The sequence below is a fragment of the Elephas maximus genome, chromosome 11 (assembly GCF_024166365.1).
Source record: "Elephas maximus indicus isolate mEleMax1 chromosome 11, mEleMax1 primary haplotype, whole genome shotgun sequence".
Classification (NCBI taxonomy): Eukaryota; Metazoa; Chordata; class Mammalia; order Proboscidea; family Elephantidae; genus Elephas; species Elephas maximus.
The window spans coordinates 43,077,829-43,098,220 of NC_064829.1; the positions used below are offsets into that span (position 1 = coordinate 43,077,829).

The following is a 20,392-nucleotide window of genomic DNA, read 5'->3' on the forward strand; positions in this document are numbered from 1 at the left end:
ACCTTATAGGACAGAGTAGAACTGCCCTATAGGGTTTCCAAGGAGCAGCTGTTAGATTTGAATTCCTGACCTTTTGGTTAGCAGCCAAGCTCTTAACCACTGTGCCACCAGGGCGTGTGTGTGTGAGTGTGTATGTGTATGTGTGTATATATGTATATATATATATGTAAATGCATATATGTATACACACACACATATACAAACACATACTTTTTTTTTTTATCCCAAAAAGAAACCCAGTATACTTTAAGCAATAACTTACCTCCACCTCCTGGCAACCACTATTTTAATTTCTTTTTACGCATTTGCCTGTTCTAGATACCTCATATAAATGGGACCATGCAATATTTGTCCTTTCATGTCTGACTTTTTCACTCAGCATCATGTTTTTAACGTTTATCCTTGTTGTGGCATGAATCAGGACTTCATTTCCCTTTACAGTTGAATATTCCATTGTATGCATATACCACATTTTTTAATTAATCCGCCTGTTGCTGGACACCTGGCTACCACCTTTTGGCTCTGGTGAGTAATGCACAGTGCACATCGGTGTGCAAGTTCTGTTTGGAGTCTGCACTTTCAGTTCTCTTGAGTATATGTCTAGGAGTGGAACTGCGGGGTCATATGGTGATTCTATGTTTAGCTTTTTAAGGAATGGCCAGACTGTAGGAGCTGTCATTTTAAGATGGGAGTTAGATCAAGTTAAGGACCCTGACTCTGCGCTCTGGCAGAGGGTGGTCAGAAGGAGCAGGAAGATTCTGTTCTTCTGTCCCCAGACTTGCCCCTCTCCAGACACGGGGGCTAGAGGAGGGAGCAGGCTATCCTCAGTGACACTGCTCAACCAATGCCCTTGCACCCCCTTCCCAAGGCATTTTGGGGTCGTCTGGAATGGGGCCCTCCTTGTCCTGGCAGAGAACAGATTTGTAGGGCCACAGACACCCTCCACCTCCATTTGGTGCCAGTCTGTGTGCCGGGTTTGCACTGACTAAGCCAGGGCATCCAGGTATGGAGAGCGGCCAGCCCTTGGGAGCTGCAGCCGGTGCTGGAGGTCCAGTTAGGGTAGCTAGGCTGTGTGCATCTGGGGTGCTGGTGGAGCCCAAGGGGTGCAGGGCAGGGTGGGGTAGGCAAGACAGGCTGAGAGATCACACTCCATCCACCTCCAGCTCCCAGGAACCTGGTACATGAAGGCCATGGTGGCTGACAAGGAACTGCCTACGGAGAAGAAGCCCAAGAAGGTGTCATGACTGAAGGGTGGGGACCTGGAGGCTGCTTTCACTTTCCTGTAAGTCTAGGTCCCCCCCTCCGCTGGCTCAGAGTCTTCCTCTGATCAGTGCCACAAAAAAAGAGTCGTGATGGAGAGAAGGGGGTGCCTGGCAAATACAGCACCTCTGAGTCAGATTCTGCTCCCCCACCTTCCCATGCCACCACCAGCCCCATCCACCCCTGAAGAGTCCCCAGGGTGGCCTTCCTGGCTGAGTGTCCCCACCCTGTTCAAACCCCAGGGCATACTGATCTTCAGTTTCCAGGCTCTTGCTGCCCCTGGGTACAGTGACCAGACCCCAGATTCATCCGCAGCAGGGACTGGCTGACCACTTCGTCCCCTTGGGTGATCCTAGCTGTTTACCTGGCAGGAACGTGGGGGTTAGGGATTAGGGAGGGATGAAAGCATAGCCAAAGGGTGGGGACAGGTATCCAGCTGCCCTGAGCTGAGATGGCCAAGCTCCAACCTCTGAGGTCCTCTGCCCTGACCCACCCCCATCAAGTCACTAGGAATGGGTGGGACCCTTATCCCAGAAGGCAGCTTTCTTCCGGTGATTGGGGTCCATGGTTGTGGGGAACAGCAAGACCCTGGGCTCCTGCCAGGCTGGGGGGCTTTGGGGGCTGGGAGCTCTGTACAGCAAGGGCGGCCTAGAACCCAGAACCTTCTAGGCTATTACTTAATTGCTCCAAATGTTTTCTGTAGGAATGATGATGCTAAAGGTCTGTTTCCTCTCTGCCTATACATGGACTCAGGGAGCACACATACCTCTAGGACCTGCCCATTGAAGAACCACTACTTCCTTTACTGAAAAGGCAGCCACCACAGGAAATGCTTCCACATGGCAAAGCTCCTCAGTAAGGAGCTCGTGTTCCTCCCCTCCATCTCCATCCCAGGGACACAGGGCCCAACAACAGCCACGTGCTAGTTCTGGGAAATGTGGTCCTGCACCAGCCTCTGCCTGCGGTGCAGTGGGCCAAGGGCTCTCTGTTCAAGCTCCCTGCAGCGGGACATGAGTGGGGGGGGGACACTGCCAGTGGACAAGACTATGGAGGGATGGACAGGTCATGAAGGGGACTCCTACTGCTGCCATAGCTACAAAGCATGTTCCCAGGGATCTCCTGGGGCAGGGGTAAGCTCTGCTGCTAGACCTTGGTGAAGGAGGGACCCCAGTGCAGCTAGTTCCCATGGTGCTCAGAATGAGGCCTCAGGTCAGGGCCAGGATACTGAGTGTCACTTTGGGGGCTGTGTGGACCCCCAGAGGGGCCGCTCTGTGGTTGGGGTCCTAACCCCGTACCCCATCCTCAGGGCTTCTCCGATGGTTGTGATTGCAAGCTAGTCCTAGTCAGTCCCACCGAGAGATTTGGGCTTTATCTCCACATCCCGTTAATTGCCCCATGCTGGGGTTAGCGTCTCCTGGTATCTGCCCCTCGTGAGGCTTCTCACTGACCCCCAGATCCAGACTCCTCCTTAACTCATCTGCAGCCAGGAACCCGAACCCGATGTGAACATGAAGCCCTGATTGAATTTGAGAAATTCATGCAGAGCAAAGCATTCATGTGGGGGGGTTTCACACCAGCCCAGGCAGGTAAAGGGGGCTCTGATGTGTCCCCACATCCGCATGTCCCCAGGTCTCTGTGTCCCCACGTCTCCACATTTGTGGGGAGGAAGTGCTATTGAATGACTGTGCTACAGGGACGAGCCTGGGCTAAGTTTAGTCATGGGTGGCTCTGCCCTGGGGGCAGTGAGGGGACCAGGCCCTGCCTTGTCTCTCGTTTCCTCACCTGCATTTTCTTTGCTCTACAGAGCTGCACTGCTGACAATGAATATGGTGGGTGGACACTTCTGGAACACACTGGAAATAACCAGAGTCTTGGGGTCCATGGGTTTCAGGAGCTGTGTACCCTAATGTTACACCCACCCCTTGCTGGCAGGAGAGGGCCTGCCTGGACCAGGCAGGGACCACTGCTGCCCTTTCTGTCAGCTCAGATCTCTGGTCATTACCCTCGGAAGTCAGTCAGCATTGTAATTCCCTGGACACTCTGGATCCTCTCGTTTACCTAATCAAACCTGCCATCCCTTGTCCTCACTGGTTGTGTGAGGCTCCTTCTCAGAGTCCCTGCTCCCCAGGCCCGTGAGCACACCTTCCTCCGCGACTACCCTGTGGCATTGGAAGAGGCAGGGTCTTCCCACAGTTTATCTCACCCCACACACACACCCAGACACACACATGTAAGAGTCAGTAACTGGCTGTCTCAGTGGCCTAGGGCTGCAGTGACAAAATACCACCTGTAAAAAAAAACAGGTGGCCTTAAATTAAAAAAAAAAACCCAGTGCTATCCAGTAGTCATAGCGACCCTATAGGACAGAGTAGAACTGCCCCATAGAGTTTCCAGGGAGCACCTGGCGGATTCGACCTGCAGAGCCTTTCGCTAGTGGCCATAGCACTTAACCACTACGCCACCAGGGTTTCCAGAGGATATTTATGGTCTCACAAGTCTGGGGCTGAGAGTCCAAATCAGGGTGTTGGCCGTGTCAATTCCGTCTGAGGCTTTGGAGGAACTGCTGCAGGCCTCCCTCCCAGCTCTGGTGTCTGCCGGCAATCCTTGTCATTTGCTGGCTGGTAGATGTATCCTCACATGCATCTTCCCCCTGTGTGACTCGCTGTCCACTCTTCCCTTTTACACGACACCACTTAGAAGGATTAGGAACCACTCTACTCAGGCAGATGCCCATTAACTGATTACAACTGCAAAGAAAAAGCCCCGTTTCCCCAAACAAAGGACGGGGGTGAGGGCTTTGCTGTGTCTTCTTGGGGGACAAAATTCAATCCGTGACAGCTGCCCAGTTGTTCAAGGGGTGGGATTGGAACAACGTAGACTGAGTCTCCTTCTAGGCCCCTGTTTGCTCCAAAAGGTCAGCCACTGAGGGGACCTCTCTGAGCCTGGCATCTGCCCTGCTGCCCTGTACCCCAGGGGGCTCCACTGACATCCCCCCTTCTTTCCTGACCCTGTACAGCAGCCTCAGCATGTCCAGAGAGCCCTGCCTTGCTGCTGACCCCAGAGCAGAACAGGGGCCTGAACCATCCCCTCCTCTGTCCCCTCCCCCAGCAGGCTACTCCTGATTCCAAATAAAGAACTTCAGCAGACACTCTTGGCTCAGCCTGTCTGTGAAGGGGCATGGTGCTGGCTCCCTTGGCAATCTGCTGGGGGTGCCCCAGGGAGAGGAGAATCATGTGGATGCTGGGGACATTGGGACTGCAGCAGTCAGGTCCAGGGCAGTGTAGAAGCCTTGAAGCTCCACTGGGGGGGCTCTGCATCTGACTCCCCTGCATGGCCACTGCCTCCAGTAGCTCAGCACATTTTGGGATAGAGTGAGGCCTACACTGGGGCTGTGACATGCAGGTTTGTGCACCCATGGCAGGGAGGGGGCGTCAGTGTCTGGGATGCAGAAGGGGGTTGCCTTCAAGTCGGGCTCTGCCCCAAATGAAAAATCCACACCCTTGTTCCCGATTACAGCCTTCCCAGGCCACCTCAGGTGCCAGAACCATGCTGGACCCTGGGCTCCAGGGCAGCGTGGACCCTGTGGAGACCTGGAGGGGCCCAGTGTCCTCGGAGACGGCCACAAGGGAAATAGGAAAGGATGCCATTGGCCAATAAGGGCAATCTCAGGTAAGGCAAGTCCGACACCAATAGCCTGGGCTTCTCGGAGGATGCTCAAAACACAAAGGAATTGGCTTTTCTCAGTGAGGCATTCATTGTCCATCTAAACGACTCTGCCCAACTCCTACTCCTCTCTCCACACAGGCAGTCCTGGGGCAGAGGGCAGCCATGATCATGAAGTAAAGCCAGCCAGACAGGTAGTAGGTGCCATCCAGGCAAACACAGGCCTTTGTGTCTATGAGAAGCAGGGAGCAGTCCCCAGTCTTACAGAAGGTAGGACAAGGACTGGTGTGTCTTGCCCTCACTTCACACACCAAATACATGACAGAAGTGTTAGTGACTTCCATGTAAAAATACAAAAACAGGTATAAATATTTAACAGGTTTTGGAGTGGAAAAGTGTTTGAAGCATAAAACTCATTGCCATCAACTCAATTCCAACTTGGCCTTCCCATGTGTTACAGAGTAAAACTGAGCTTCCTGGGTATTCTAGGCTCTAATCTTTATTTTTTTTTTAATCTTTATGGAAGCAGATCACCAGGCCTTTCTTCTGAGGCATTGCTGAGTGGGTTCAAACCGCCAACCTTTAGTAGTTGTCTTAGTCATCTAGTGCTGCTATAGCAGAAAAAGCTCAAGTGGAAGGCTTTAACAAAGAGAAATTCTTTCACAGTCTAGGAGGCTAGGAGTTCCAGTTCCAGGTGCTAGCCCCAGCAGAAGGTTCTCTGTTGACTCTGGAGAAAGGTCCTTTTCATCAATCTTCCCCTGATCTAGGAGCTTCTCAGTGCATGACCCTGGGTCCAAAGGACATGCTCTTCCCCTAGCTCTTGTTTGTTGGTGGTGTGAAGTCCCCCAGTCTCTCTGCTCACTTCTCTCTTTTATATCTCAAAAGAGATTGGTTTAAGACACAACCAAATCTTATAGAGTCCTGCTTCATCAACATAACTGCTGCTAATCCCATTTCATTAACATCATAGAGACACGATTTACAACACAGGAAAATCACATCAGATGACAAAATGGTGGATAGTCACACAATACTGGGAATCATGACCTAGCCAAGTTGACCGATATTTTGGGGGGACACAATTCAATCCATGACAGTAGGTAAGTATCATTTGCACCATCGAGGAACCTAAAAAGCAATGGAAGTCAATCTCAGGTGAAAAGATAGAGATTTGACTGCATAAAATGTACACGTAGAGAATTTTCACAATGGATACTGAAGACAAATGACAGATTTGCCTTCAGTATCCGTTGTTATGACTGATTTAGCTTCAGTATCCATTGTGCCTTCAGGCCCGTAAGGAACAGCCTGCGGTGGACATCTGCAGGTCTTCACATCACCATCCAAAGGGGTGCTGCCTCCCTGACTGCATTCCTTCCTGGTGGGCCATCAGTCCAGCTGCCCTGATCCCCTCTAGCAATGGGTGGTCTCAGGATGGGAGCCAGGCAGCCGCCTTCTGGTCCCTGGAGTTTAACCCTGGAGCTGAGACACAGGAGGCTCTGCACTGGCTCAGGCGCTGGTTTCTCTTCACTGTCCGCTAGTCCCTGCTCCCTAGCTCACTGGAGCTGCCCACATGGGGCCTTCCTGGGTGACCCTTGTCCAGCTTCTCCTTCCCTCTTTATACCACCCAGTCCCAGACCCATCAATTCTCCATTTGCTTGAGTCAGACAGAGCTCATTTCCATGGCTGTTAACCACAGGACCCTCCTCTACATCCAAATATCCAAAATATTTGAGAGGAGCTGTTACAGATAACTCAGGAAACCTTAATCCCCAACCAAAACACATGCTGAAGCAATGAACAGAAACTCCACAGAAAACCAAGAAATTATAGAGATGTAGAGGAGAAAACATATGTATACTGGAGCACTGGCCATACAGTGGTTAAGCTTTTGGCTACTAACCAAAAGGTCGACAGTTCGAAACCACCAGCTGTTCCTTGGAAACCCCATGGGGTAGCTCTACCTCTGTTCTTATACGGTCGCTATGAGTCGGAATTGAGTCGAGGGCAATGGATTTGGTTTATATATACATAAATGTTTTAATTATAAAATATATACCACCACATCTACCAACTCGACATTATTCAGGTATATGGTTTTGTGATATCAGTTACTTTAATCATTCCACGCAAACATCACCCAGAGTTGCCAAAAGTCCCATCACCATAAAGATGCTTCCTAAACAATGATTGCCCTTCTCCCCCTTCCTTCCACACCAGGCAGCCACTGATAAAGTTTGGTCTGTATACATTTGTCTGTTCCTGTTTCATATATTTGCCCCCTGGGAAATCCCTCCTCTATTCTCTTTTGGGGACACCCTGAGTATGGGTGTATTGAGTAGCTCCCACTTTCTGGATGCACCCACACATCAAACTGACAAGCCATGAATGGGCCAGCAGCTTTTCCTCCACTGTCAGCTGGTTGTAGCCAGGTCCCCATAAGGCCAGAGGTGTGGACTGAAGGAGAGACACTGATGCAAAAGGGGAGGATGTAGGGTCCAGACATCCCATTGGGTTAACTTGCTTGGGCCTGCTGGGCCTGATTCTGGTGGACGACTTCCATCAGACAATGGATTACTTCTAGGCCACCTACTTTATGACAATTCGCATGTCAAGCTGGGCAGCCCTGACCTCCTAAACATGTGGTGTCCTATAATCAGGAGTTCATTATATACTGAGGCCCAGGAGGAAGGCAGTTGGTCCTTTTTTAAAGCACTGTTATAAATGTTAGTTTTAAAGCCATCCCACAGCGTTGCATGAGTCTTTGGACAGTGTGCCAGGGAGAAGCCACAGCTGGTGCAGAAACTGAGAGGCAGACATGAGTTTGTCCAGAGAGGAGGTTAGAAAGTGGCCAATGTGTCTGGAGTGAGATGGGGAGTAGAGGAGGCAGAGAGAAGGACAGACCCAGGGCCTGATGGGCTGAGAAGTTGTCTCCTGCTCTGTGACATCACCCCAAAACTAACTACTCACAACAGCACACATCTGTGAATGTCTTAGATGGTGAATGTGCCCCAAATTCTCTCACAAGCCTGGTCTGTGGTCTCAACTGAGGCTCGACAGGGGAAGATACACTTCCTGCTCACTCCCATGTTATAAGCCTTATTTCCTCTCTGTCTATGGGCAGGGCCCTCCCTCAGGGATTTGTCACTTGGGGCTCTCCATAGTGCAGGTCATACATCACAGCTGCTTTCCAAGGGAGAGAGAGATGACAGAGAGAGGGTAGACATAAGAGACAGCTAAGATAAGGTTGTCCTCTCCTATTCTTTAGAAGCTAGTCTCTGAGTCCAGCCCACACTCAGGGGAGGGGGTCATACAGGATGTGTAGACTAAGAGATGGGATAGTTGGGAGCCCCTGTGCAGGCTACCCACCCCCTAGTCTGAGATGAGGCACTTGGGTCAGACGGTAAATATAATGGAAGTTAATGGGGAATTTTAAAGCAGAAGGTGCCAATATCTGATTCTCATTGAATTCCAGTCACCTCTTATTGCAGACAGGGAAATGAGGCCAGGAGCGGAATTGACTTTCCTAAGATCACACAGCCAGAACTCAGCCCTGTTTTAAGGTGTACTCCACAGTGCTTCCCACCCCTGCTTGAAATTCTTCCATCTCTGAGTTCATGCATTAATTACATGTGACACCAGCCCATGAGTTTTATAGGTGTTATCTCACCTGTACCTGATGGCGTCCCCAGGAAGTAGATGCTAGAATGATCCCCATTGTTTTGGGTGGGGAGACTGAGGAGGCCATGAGAAGCACAAAGCCTTGTCCAGGGTCGCAAACTAGTTTAGAGGGCTGAACCCAGCTCTGTCTACTCAAAGTTGGGGTCCGGGCTGCACCCAGGCCTTCCTCAGGTTCTGTGTGAGTATGTGCAGGGGGAGTCCTGTGTTGGTGTCTATGTGTACAATTATGGAGATGGCATGGAGAGAGGTGAGCATTCAACGGCCCAGAGGATCCTTTGGGGAGGTTTTATTTAAGATCGGGCCCAGGTCAGAAGACCCAGGAAATGACCTCACTTCCCTGGTGATGCAGCACATAGAACTTGGAATCCTGGTAACCAGGCACCCACTGTCTAGAGACAGCCCCAAACCCAGCTTACCTGAGTAGAGACGCTCGAGCTGAGAACATGTTTTCTTCTTGTCGTTCGTCTTCTCTTGTATCAAACCTTGAAAAATCTAAGAGTTGGACACTTTTAAGAAGGAAAAGACATGGTCTCAGCTCCCATGCACGAAGGCTCTGGCCATTTTCCAAAAAGAATCCGAAGGTAACACAGAGTGGCCCAGGGCTGCCAATCCAGGCCAGACCACCACTGTGATTCTACTCAGGCAGGCTCACATCCCTCCCCGGGGCATGTTAACCCTTGACCTCATGGGGTCCCCAGTAATGGGGGTACAGGAAAATAAGCTCAGAACTCATGAGGCAGAAAGTTGTTGGGATGAGGCAGGGTCCATTTGGGATAGAGGTCAGTGGAGGTCAAGGAAGGAGTGGTCATGTTGTCTGAGGAGATTTGGGAGGGGAGAGGTGATGATGAAGATGATGAAAATGGTGCTGCTGCTGCTGCTTCATGACTAGCACTCATTGAGGGCTCCCCCAGACTCCATCCTCATGGCCTCTCCCAATCACTGGGTTGATGGGGCTGATTCCGACCCTGAAGGCAGTGGTATGTGGGCCTAGTCCATCAGGTTGGATGCCATGGAGACTTGGGGCTAGGGTGGCAAAGTGGAGACAGCTTCAAGTCCCTGCACCAACCCTCCTCATCACAAAGGATGCTGGGACCTAAGTCTCTACCCAGGGGTTCCAGTTTAGATCATGCCTTTAAGGAGGGACTGTTGAGGGGTCACAGTGCGAGTCAGAACTCTCACCTGGGCCTTCTCTGAGCTCCACCTAGCCCTGATTGCAGCAGTCACCCTGGGGACCTAGCCGCTGGCATTGCCTGGGACAATGCTGACCCTATGCTGGCCCTGCTCCTCCCAGATTCTACTGTGACTCAGGTTCATATTTCTATCCGTGGTCAGTGGACGTGGCTGGGGGAGATGGTGCAACCCCCAGGCCAGCCCACCCAGCACATGTGCACAGCCAGTAAACTGGTAGCTCCTCTGAGGCCCAGGGGGCACAGAAGGAGCAAAGAGTGAAGGAGGCAGCTCAGAGGGGCCCTTGATGCCTTCCGTGCTGCTGCCTGACACTGTCTTTGCAGAACTTCCCGAAGGAGATCTGTGAGAAGAAGGAAGATGGCATCATCTACTCCATCTATCCCAAGAAAGGGGCCAAGAAGGGCTGGCACAAGCTCTGGGTGAGTGTGGGGTAAGGGAATAAGGGCCCCACCCAGGGCCACAAGATGGCAGGAGGGGCCTGTAAAGCAGACACCACCCTGGAGACCCATCAGCTTCCTCCAAGGGCTTTCCCTCTAGAGGAAGCTCAGTCCACTCCCAAAGCAACCAGCTACCATCCTTCCATCCTCTCCCCACTGCCCTCTCCTCCCAGGCCAGATGCAAAGTCACTTTTCCCATAGTTGTAGGGATATCACAAACAAGTCTTTTCTACTGTTTTCACTTCACATCAGCCTACGCATATGTCTTCGTTGTCTAGTACTGTTATAACAGAAATATCACTAGTGGATGACTTTAACAAACAGAAATTTATTCTCTCACAATCTAGGAGGCTAAAAGTCAAATACAGGGTATCCGCTACAGGGGAAGGCTTTCTCTCTCTGTCAGCTCTGGGGGAAGGTCCTTGTCATAATCTTCCCCTGGTTTGGAAGCTTCTCGGTGCAGAGACCCAGGTCCAAAGACTCATTCTATTCCTAACACTTCCTCTTGGTGGTATGAGGTCTCTTTCCTCTCTGCTAGATTCTATCTTTTACATCTTAAAAAAGGTTGACTCAAGATACACCCTAGTCCTGTAGATTGAGTCCTGCCTCATTAACATAACCCTCTATAATCCTGCCTCATTAACTACATAGAGGTTAGGTTTTACAACACATAGGATAATCACATCAGATCACAAAATAGTGGACAATCACACAGTAATGGGAATTATGCCCCAGCTAAGTTGATACACATTTTGGGCAGACACAATTCAATCTATAACATTGCACCCTTTGGCTCCAAAAATTCATGTCCTTGTCACAAGTAAAATGCATTCACCCCATCATATCATCCCAGAGGTCTTCAAACAACTCCAAATCCAAATTCTATCCTGGGACAAAATTTGTCTTCATGTGTGAAATCTACAAGTTATCTGCTTCCAAAATGCCATGGTGAACCAGGCACAAGGTATGCATTTATATTACAAATGGGAGAAACTGGAACAAAAGAAGGCATAACAGGCACCAAGCAAGTCAGCAGAACACATCACATTAGCTCTCAAGCCTTGAGAATAATCCTCTGTTCTCTGAGACCGTTTAGGCAATTGTCCTGCCCTCTAGGCTCTGGGTGTCAGCCACGCTCTCAGGATTTTGAGTGAGGGCCCCTCAGTCCTTGGTTTCAACTGCCCCTTCCAAGCCCACTGGAATGGCAACTGTGCTCCCTCATATTTGGGCAGCCTCATTCTCCTAATCCACCTGAGTGGCAACTCCATCCCTTCAGCCCTGGCAGGAGGTAGCAGCAGGGCATGGCAGCCCTGAGCCCTCAGCTTTGGGCAGTGGATCTGACCCCATCCCGCTGTCACTCGTGAAAGGCAGCCCCACACTCCAGAACCAAGTTGGCAAGGATCTGCTTCTTTGAAACTTAGGAGGCTGTGCCCGTACCCTTTGAGACCCTATAGGCAATGGCTCTGCCCTTTGAGACCCCAGAGTTGGTCCTACTCTTTGAGACTGAGGCAGCTCTGCTTCCTGTGTTCCTTGTCATTTCAGCTTCTGCTCCCTGGTTCCTTGGCCTCATGGCCTGGCATCTGCCCTGCTCGGGCAAGTGTTTCAAAGGGCTTTAGCTCTTTCTATAAGTGCTTGGAAATCCCAGATGCATAGTGGTTTAGAGCTATGACTGCTAATCAGAAGGTTGGCAGTTCAAATCCAGCAGGTGCTCCTTGGAAACCATATGGGGCAGTTCTGCTCTGTCCTACAGGATCACTTTGAGTAGGAATCGATTCGACGGAAATGCATTTGTTTTTGTTTTTGTTTTTTTATATATATATATATATATAAGTGCCTGGAGGCATACCCGTTCCACCACTAAAACTCAGCTGGAAGGCACTCAGCTATCTTACTGTATGTGTTGGGAAGCCCAGGTCCACCGATAAGTCCTCAGAGGCACCCACTCTGCCAGGAAGCCTCCTGCACAAAGGCATTCAACTCTTTCACTTCCTGGGTAGGCTTCCATGCCATCTTGTGCTGGTCTTCTGGTTCTGCTGCTGCCGTTTCTCTGCTGCTGCTTCTCACCATCTGCACAGTCTCCAGTGTTCAGCTCCCCTCACCTCCTTCTGAACCCTCACCAGAATTGTTTTTGATGTCCATAATTTCAATAAAAGTCTCTTCAAGGCAATCTAGGCTTTTATTTTCAGGCGCTTTAAAACTCTTCTGGCCTTTACCCATTACTCACTTCAAAAACTGTTTCCACATTGTAGGGATCTCTCAGAGCAGCAACTACTTCTGGTACCAAATTCTCTCTTATTTATCTAATACTGTTATAAAAGAAATAGTACAATTGGATGGCTTTAACAACAGAAATTCATTCTCTCACGATCTAGGAGGCTAGAACTCCAAATTTAGGGTCCAGCTCCAGGGGAAGGCTTTCTCTCTCTGTCAGCTCTGGGGTAAGGTCCTTGTCATCAGTCTTCCCCTGGTCTAGAAACTTCTCAGTGCAGGGACCCTGGGTCCAAAGGACCTACTCGGCTCCTGGCACTTCTTTCTTGATGGTATGAGGTCCCTTTCTTCTCTGTTTAATTCTCTCTTTCGTATCTCTAAAGACATTGACTCAAGATACAACCTAGTCCTGTAGATTGAGCCCTGCCTCTTAACATAACTGCCACTAGTCCTGCCTCATTAACATCTTAGAAGTTTGGATTTACAACACAGAAGATAATTTTGTCAGGTCACAAAATTGTGGAAAACTACACAATACTGGGAACCATGGCCTAGCCAAGTTTCACATTTTGAGGGGACACAATTCAATCCATAACAGTGTATTTTTGCATGCTGCTCCTCATTAACTATTTAACTCCCAACACCTGGTACACAGGGAGCAGTCAGCAGGACTGTCCTTCCATATCTTCTTCCAGACTCACATCCTCACACATCCTCAGGCTTCGTAGGCTTTATTTACCCGAAAGCATGGGGCTTATGTTATGATATACATTTTCTGCAACTTGCAATCTAGGGCAACCCGTTACCATGACCCCTCCAGGTCAGGAGTTGTGTCTTGACTCAGCTGCAGAATATTCCAGAAGGGGGGGCTGGTTCCCACAGTGATCCAGCCATTCCCTGCTGCTGGCCCTGGACTGATTCTTTTCTGCTGTTCTTTCAGCAGGGCTAAAGGAGCGCTTAAGTATATCCTCATACACTGACCCACTCAGGACAGACACCCAGGGGTCAGATCGCTGGGGTAAAGGATGTGCACATTTATGATTAGGATCACTAGAGCCAGACTCCTTCCCAAAACGGCCATAGCAGTCACTTGGCACCAGCATCTCTGATGGAGGGTGCATCCCTGCATCCAGCCTGTTCTGAGTGTTAGGGTTCTTTTCCATTTTTTCCAATTAGCTGTGAGGATGGCCAGTGGAAACGCAGGGTGGCTTTGAGGTACTGTTGGCCCTGAGAAGCTGAGCCACCTCTCAGTCCTTTACTACACTTTTTTTTTAATTCTCTTTAGGTGAAAGTTTACGGAGCAAAATTGTTTCTCATTAAACAATTAATACACATATTGTTTTGTGACATTGGTTCCCAGCCCCACCGTGTGTCAACACTCTACCCTTCTCAACCTTGAGTTTCCCATTTCCATTCATCCAGCTTTCCTGTCCTCTCCTGCCTTCTCATACTTGCCCCTAGACTCGTGTGCCCATTAAATCTAGTATACATAATTGAACTGTGCGTATTATTGTTTGTTTCGTGGGTGTGTCTAATCTTTGGCTGAAGGGTAAACCTCAGGAGTAACTTAAGTGCTGAGTTAGAAGGGTGTTTGTAGGCCCTACTCTCAGGGTTTCTTCAGTCTCTGTCAGTCTGGTCTTTTTTTTTTTTTCTTGGGGGGGTGGGGGGCAGAGAGGTGAAATTTGAATTTTGTTCCACATTTCTCTCCAGCTCTCTGGAACCCTCTATGGTGACCACGGTCCGTCAGTGGTGGTAGCCTGGTTGTGACTGGGCTGGACTCACTTTGGTGGAGGTTGTGGTACTTCTGGTCATTAGTCCTTTGGACTAATCTTTCCTTTATTTCTTTGCTTTTCTTCATTCTCCCTTGCTCCAGATGGAGTGGGACCAATACAGCCATTTAGATTTGCCATGCCTGAGTAATCTGCTCAGATCTCCACTCCTGTGGGGGATCTTTCTCCCCCTCCAAGAGCTCCAGGCATTTTGGGACCACCAAAACTTCTCAAATAATGTACACAAAGAAAAATCCACGTCTTGCTTTGCCATTTAAGGGGATCTAAAAAAAAAAATTTTTTTTTTTTTTTAATGGGATATGTCTGCTCTGTGCACTGTCTCCTGACAGGAAGAGAGTGAGTTTGCACCAGACCATCCCCTCTGCGTCAGGAGTAGACCAGGCTTCACGTAGCCCAGAGAGAAAATCAAGGAGTGTTGAACGGTTCTGGGCTCTGACCGTGTCATTTTGAGAAGACACTAGACATCACTAAACCTCTGTTTTCTCATCTCTAGAATGAAGTATTTCCTGAGGACTCACTGACATACTGCACTTATTACAGGCAGATACCATGATTACTTAGTTAACAAAATGACTTGAGATTCATAATATTTTTAATCATTCCCCACCTCAAATTCTATTTTGAAAGCTGAACTCCGTTTTCTGCCAGAGGCACTAGAGTTCCAACTCCTTCCACAGGATACTGAGTCCTGGGACCCCAGCCCTCCTGTTGTTTCATGGGGCTGCCTTTAAGTGTATGTCTCTCCTCTGTCCCAAACCAGTATGTCTGTGGGTCGGACCAGGACCTGGATGAAACCCGTGTGGTGCGGACTGTCAATGCAGGCTCACTGGAGAAGCCGGCAGAGCACCTGGTGCCTGACTTCCTGGAGGGTGACTTGTCCTACATAGACATCTTCTTATGCACCTACAGAACCTACACCACCACCCAGCATGTCCTGGACCTGCTGTTCTGAAGGTCAGTGCCCTGCCCTGCACAGCACAGTAGGAACTCTGACACCTACTAGCTCTGAGTCTTAGGAATATCACTTCACCACTCTGAGCCTCAATTTGCTCCTCTGATAAGTGAAGTGGTAATGGATCAACCTGCTAGAATTACTGTCAAGACACCAAGAGACAAGCCATGGAATGTATGTTCTAGAAGTCTGGCTCTGCAAAAGGCTGCTAGAGAAGATGGGATATTCACATTTATTATATTCTGCTCTCTCATGAAGAAGCTCTTTGCCTCACCATTCACTGATCATCTGCCCCTGGGCAAACCTATATCGCATTTGTAAAGGAGTTTTGACATTCCATCTAGTAGGTCCCTGTCTTTGGTGAGGCCAGAAGAGGAAACGCTGGGGGCTGACAGATGAGGCCCAAGTCCACTGAGATACTGGGGGAAGGTTCACTTGAGTTCACTCATTCAACAATTATCTGTGAAGCCCCTACTGTTGCAGACAGAGTTCTATGCACTTAGTATCATTCAGTGAGTAAAGCAGACAGGAAGCCAGACCCTCTGGGCCTCAACTGTAGTTGGAGAGTCAGAAAGGAACAGCAGACATCACAAGTGGGTAACGTCCACAGTGCATTAGATGTGACACCCTTATATGCCTCCTCTAAGTATGGATCCAACCACTCCCATTCTGCTGGAGACAGCCGACCCCAAGACCAACTGAAAAAGTAAGTGGACTTTGGGTGGACAAGGAGGGGCTCCTGTCTCCACAGAAAGGTTGGGGGTTGTAGAGGCCTGTGTCTGGATTGGGGCTGAGCAGACCCTGGGTCCCACAACACAGATTCTCCTGGAGGAATGAGTTGAGGGGCACCTCCTGCAGGAAGAAAGCAGTCACAGATCTGGGAGTGAAGCTCAGGTGTCCTGGGGAGCTGAGTGGAGACTAGAGACTCTCAGCCTGAGAGAATTCATCCACAACAACGCCCTCGCAGCTTTTCTTGCCCCCTCCCCTACTGGGGAGCAAAAACAGGAAGTATGGGGAGAAAAAAAAAAGGGGGGGGAGAAAACTACTCCTAAATCATAATCTCTAATGCTGGGGGTGTTCAGCTGCACATAGGATCCCTGTCATTTGTAGGAACAGAGTCAGTGGGAGAAGTGACCCTCATATGCCCACAGAAATCCAGGCTGCATGCTGATGCACACACTGCAGATGGAGGAGCCCGAGGTCTTGGGCAGGCTGGGGCAGGGGACTGACTCTGTGTGTCCCTCGGCAGTCAGATATCCATGGAACATTACTGTATGCCAGGCTCTGAGGAGAACACGCAAACACACCCCTCCTTGCCCACCAGGCGTTTACTCTTTGGTGGGGAAGAGCCATGGGATAAGCTGGACACGAGTCAGGCTTCCTAAGGAAAGAGAGCTTGTGAGATCATTGATGGGAAACCGAAGCTCTGTGCTAGCCTTCTCCTCAGCAACCAAGCCTGCCACTGCCAGGACAGCCAGAGTTGGGGGATGGGCATGTGACTGGCCTGCAGAAGGGCAGGAGCAGACACACGGAGCCAGCCTGTTGTAGGGGTGCACTGGGGGGGCAGTGTGGTGGGAAGGGCCAGGCCTTTGACACTGCTCTTCACCACCCACACCCAGCACCATCTCTTTCAGTCTGAGCACGTGGCTCAATGAATACTCCAAGGATTTTGATCAGCCCCCATACTTCCCCTGCCTCAAACTCCTGGTGGAGTATGTGCAGGTGAACATGCCCAGATCAGAGCTGGAGCACTGGGCTCACCTTCTTCTTGTCCAGATGGGTCACCTGGATGTCATGGAGGCAGAGCCAGTGGGTGAGGAGGACTGGGCATGCCTCCATGGGAGCATACGAGGGGGTTTGGGGGAGCCACACAGGGAGGAGTCTCCAGTGGCTTGGGTTCATCCAGAGCTCAGAGTAACCTCTGGGAAGCCTTCCTAGGGTGGAAATCTTGGGGATGGGCTTCTCTTCATGGCAGTGGGATGTTTTCCATCACTGGAAATGCCCAAGAAAAGGCAGACATGTTGGTGAGTTTTTCTCTTCTTGCAATTCCAGAGCAAGGGCCAGCACCAATTTTAAAAGTAGCTCAAGATCTGGCTTCACCTCCAGAATTGTCTCTAGAACTACTTCCTGGGGTAGAACCAGCTCCTGCAGAGATACCAGAGCTCCATAGTAGACCAGCTCCACCACTGGTACCACATGAAGAGTCTGCTGGAGGGCCAGATTTTAAACCTGGGTTGGCTCCTATACCACCTGCTGATGTCAACCCTGTTCCTGCACCAACATTGGCGCTCCAGAAAGCATCAGTTATTCCAATATCAGCTCCCTCACTAGCACCAGAACAGGAGCCTGCTGTAGGACTGGATTCGCATCCTGGGCCACCTCCAGAATCAGCTCCCGTACCATGTGCTAATGTCCATTCTGCACCTGCACCAACACCGGGGCTCAATGTAGCACCAGGTCCACCATCTCCTGCTCTGGCCCAGACACCAGAGGCTGAGCCAGTTGCCACACCTCCTCCACAGCAGCTCCTCAGGCAGAGCCAGGGAGCATTAGCTACAGAATCAGATCTTTTCTGCCCTTTACTTAAGACGGTATTTTTTTGGTTTTGTTGTATGTAGTATTTTTCTAGGTCACTTTATACTCTCTAGTTTACACTATTTTAACTGCTAGATTTCTCACAAAATGAAGTTTTGTTTTAATAGTTTTAAAACCTGTTGCCATCAAGTCAATACTGTATCATAGCAACCCCACAGGACAGAGTATAACTGCCTCATAGGGTTTCCAAAGCTGTAAATCTTTACTGAAACAGACTGCCACACCTTTCTCCCAAGAAACAGCTGGTGGGTTCAAGAGTGGACATTTAGGTTAGTAATCGAGGGCTTAACCCAATAGTTCTAAAGTGTGTAATATACTGACTTTAAGTACTTTCACGTTCCTATTTAACTACCACCAGTATCTACTTCCAGAACATTGTCATCACACAAACAGAAGCCCTGTCCCCAAGAAGCAGTCCTCCAGATGCCCCTCCCTAGCCTAGGGCAACCAGTGATGGGCTTTTGGCTTCTATGGGTTTATCTATTCAGGATTTCTTACCTAAATGCAAATACCTAGCTTCTTTCACTTACCTTAATGTCTTGCAGGTTCATCCATGCTTTAGCCCACATCAGTATCTAATTCCTTTTAACACTTATTGGTATTCCATTGTATGGATGGACCAGACTTTGCTCATCCATTCATCTCTTGGTGGACATTTGAGTTGTGTCCACCTTTTGAATGATGAGAGTAGTACTTCTGTGACTGTTCTTGGGCAGTTATTTACGCGAGTGCCTGTCTTCATGATAAATCCCAGGGTTGGGTAGGGAGGAGGGAAAGGTGAGGACACAGTCCAAGTGTGGGGAGTGGAGTTGGGAGGGATCAAGAGGCAGAAAAACCGTTGGATGTGAGGAGGTGGGAGAGCCCTGGAGAACTCCTAAATGTAGGTGACAAGGAGACAGTAGGGGTCTGGAGGCAACATTGGTGTGGTGAGTGAGTAGGTAGGAGAGGGGTTAGACCCACTATGGGAAGCAGGACTTCCAACAAGTTCTTTCTAGTTCCAACCCCTGCTGACAATTTGCTTTCCCCCCCAGATATACTGAATCAGAATCTACATTTGCACAAGATTCCCAGGTGATTTTTATGTATAATAAATTTGAGAACCCATGCACTATGGATGGTTCCCAGAACTGGGCCCTAACCAGCAGCATTAGCATCACCTGTGAACTTGTTAAAAATGCAAATTCTCATCAGGGGTTCAAACGTGATGGGCCTGGTTCAAAGCCCTGATGGGAAATGAGAGGGTTGAATGGGCCAGGACACCACCATCAGGTGTGGTAATGGAGAGGTAGGAGGGGTCAGGTGGTGGCCCAGTAATGGTAAGGGAAGAGGGTGTAGGAGTGAGGAGGAGGGACAGCCCACAAGAAGGCACAGTTGTGGGAGGAAATGGAAGGGAGCAGTGTGTCAGTGAGTGCACAGGTGTGGCCAATGAGGAAACCACACAGGTGTCAGGAATAAGGCAAAAGGAGGATCAGTAGAAGGCACAGGTGTAGGGAGTGATGAGGTGGGCTGGGTGAGTGGAAGTCAAGATATGGTTGTTGAGGAGGGAGGAGGGGTCAGAAGGCAGCCCACATATGGGAAGTGAGAAGGTGGAGGGGTCATGAGACAGCAAAAGTCTGCAGAGGTGGAAAGTGTGAGGAGAAGGCACAGGTGTGGTCAGTGAGTAGGTGGTGGAGACCCGCGGCAATCCATGTAGGGGAGGTGAGGGAGGGGTGTGGGGTGGAGGACAGGTAAAAGACAGGTGTGTCAAATGAGAAGGTGGGGGGAGTCAGGAGGTAAAGCAACTTGGGAAGTGAGGAGGTAGGAAGGTTTAGGTATCAGCATGGAGAAGGTGGGCAGGGCTAGGAGAAGGCCTAGGACTGAGTAGTTAGGAGGCTTGATGGGCCACCCAACCTTAGGTTTTAAGAAGGAAAAAGGGGTCAGGAGACAGCTAGGTGATGGTACTCAGGAGGTGGTCTGGGTGAGGAGAAGGCACAGGTGTGAAGGGTAAGCATGTGGGCAGGGACAGGATGTCACAGAGCTGCTAGTAATGAGGGGTAGGAGGGCTTAGGAAGCAGCTCAGTTTTGGAAAATGAGGACTTGGCAGGGGTCAGAAGTCCAGGTATGTGAAGAGAGCAGGTCTGAAGGGTCAAAATGTCCCTCAAGAACGGGAACTGAGGATGTGGGAGGGGCCAGGTGGCAGCCCAGTTATTGGGAGGAGGTTGCAGTGGCCAAGAGAATGCCCAGGTCTCAGGAATGAGGAGGTGGGAGGAGTCAGGAGATAGCCTGGATGTGGGTACTAAGGAATTGGGCAGGGTCATTCATTTGTGTTACAGAGGTGAGAAGGGCTAGGTGAAGGCAGAGCCTTAGGGTTAATGAGGTAAGAGGGCTAAGGAGAAGGCACAGGTGAGGCCAAAAAACAGATGGTAAAGACCAGGAGGTAGCAAAGGTGTGGAGAATGAGGAGGTCCAAAGTGTCAGGAGTCCGATCAGGTGTGGGTACTGCAGCAGGTGAAAGGGTGGAAGCAGCCCATCGAGGGAAGTGAGGAGGGGAGACCAGCAGGAGAACACGCAGTAGCAGGTGATTAGGAGGTTGGACGGGTCAGGAGCTGGCCCAGTAGGAGGTGTAGGGCCCTGAGCATG

General features: G+C 50.0%; 1 protein-coding gene across 25 annotated transcripts in view; it reads left to right on the top strand.

Moving 5' to 3' along the window:
* The window catches only part of LOC126086352 (ral guanine nucleotide dissociation stimulator-like), a 22,680-nt gene extending 3,267 nt beyond the window's left edge, over positions 1–19,413 (top strand). For 15 of the 25 annotated variants that reach the window (XR_007519446.1, XR_007519447.1, XR_007519445.1 and 12 more), the window contains 4 exons: positions 442–525; positions 1,164–10,211; positions 14,988–15,885; positions 17,232–19,413. Coding sequence is in view for 1 of the 25 variants with exons in the window: in XM_049902547.1 (XP_049758504.1) it covers positions 10,116–10,211; positions 14,988–15,179 (288 nt within the window). In the remaining 24 variants the exon portion in view is untranslated. The remainder of the gene's footprint in view (positions 1–441; positions 526–1,163; positions 10,212–14,987; positions 15,886–17,231) is intronic. The other 10 variants (XR_007519426.1, XR_007519428.1, XR_007519424.1 and 7 more) reach the window with 10 other exon arrangements.
* The last annotated feature ends 979 nt before the right edge of the window (positions 19,414–20,392 follow it).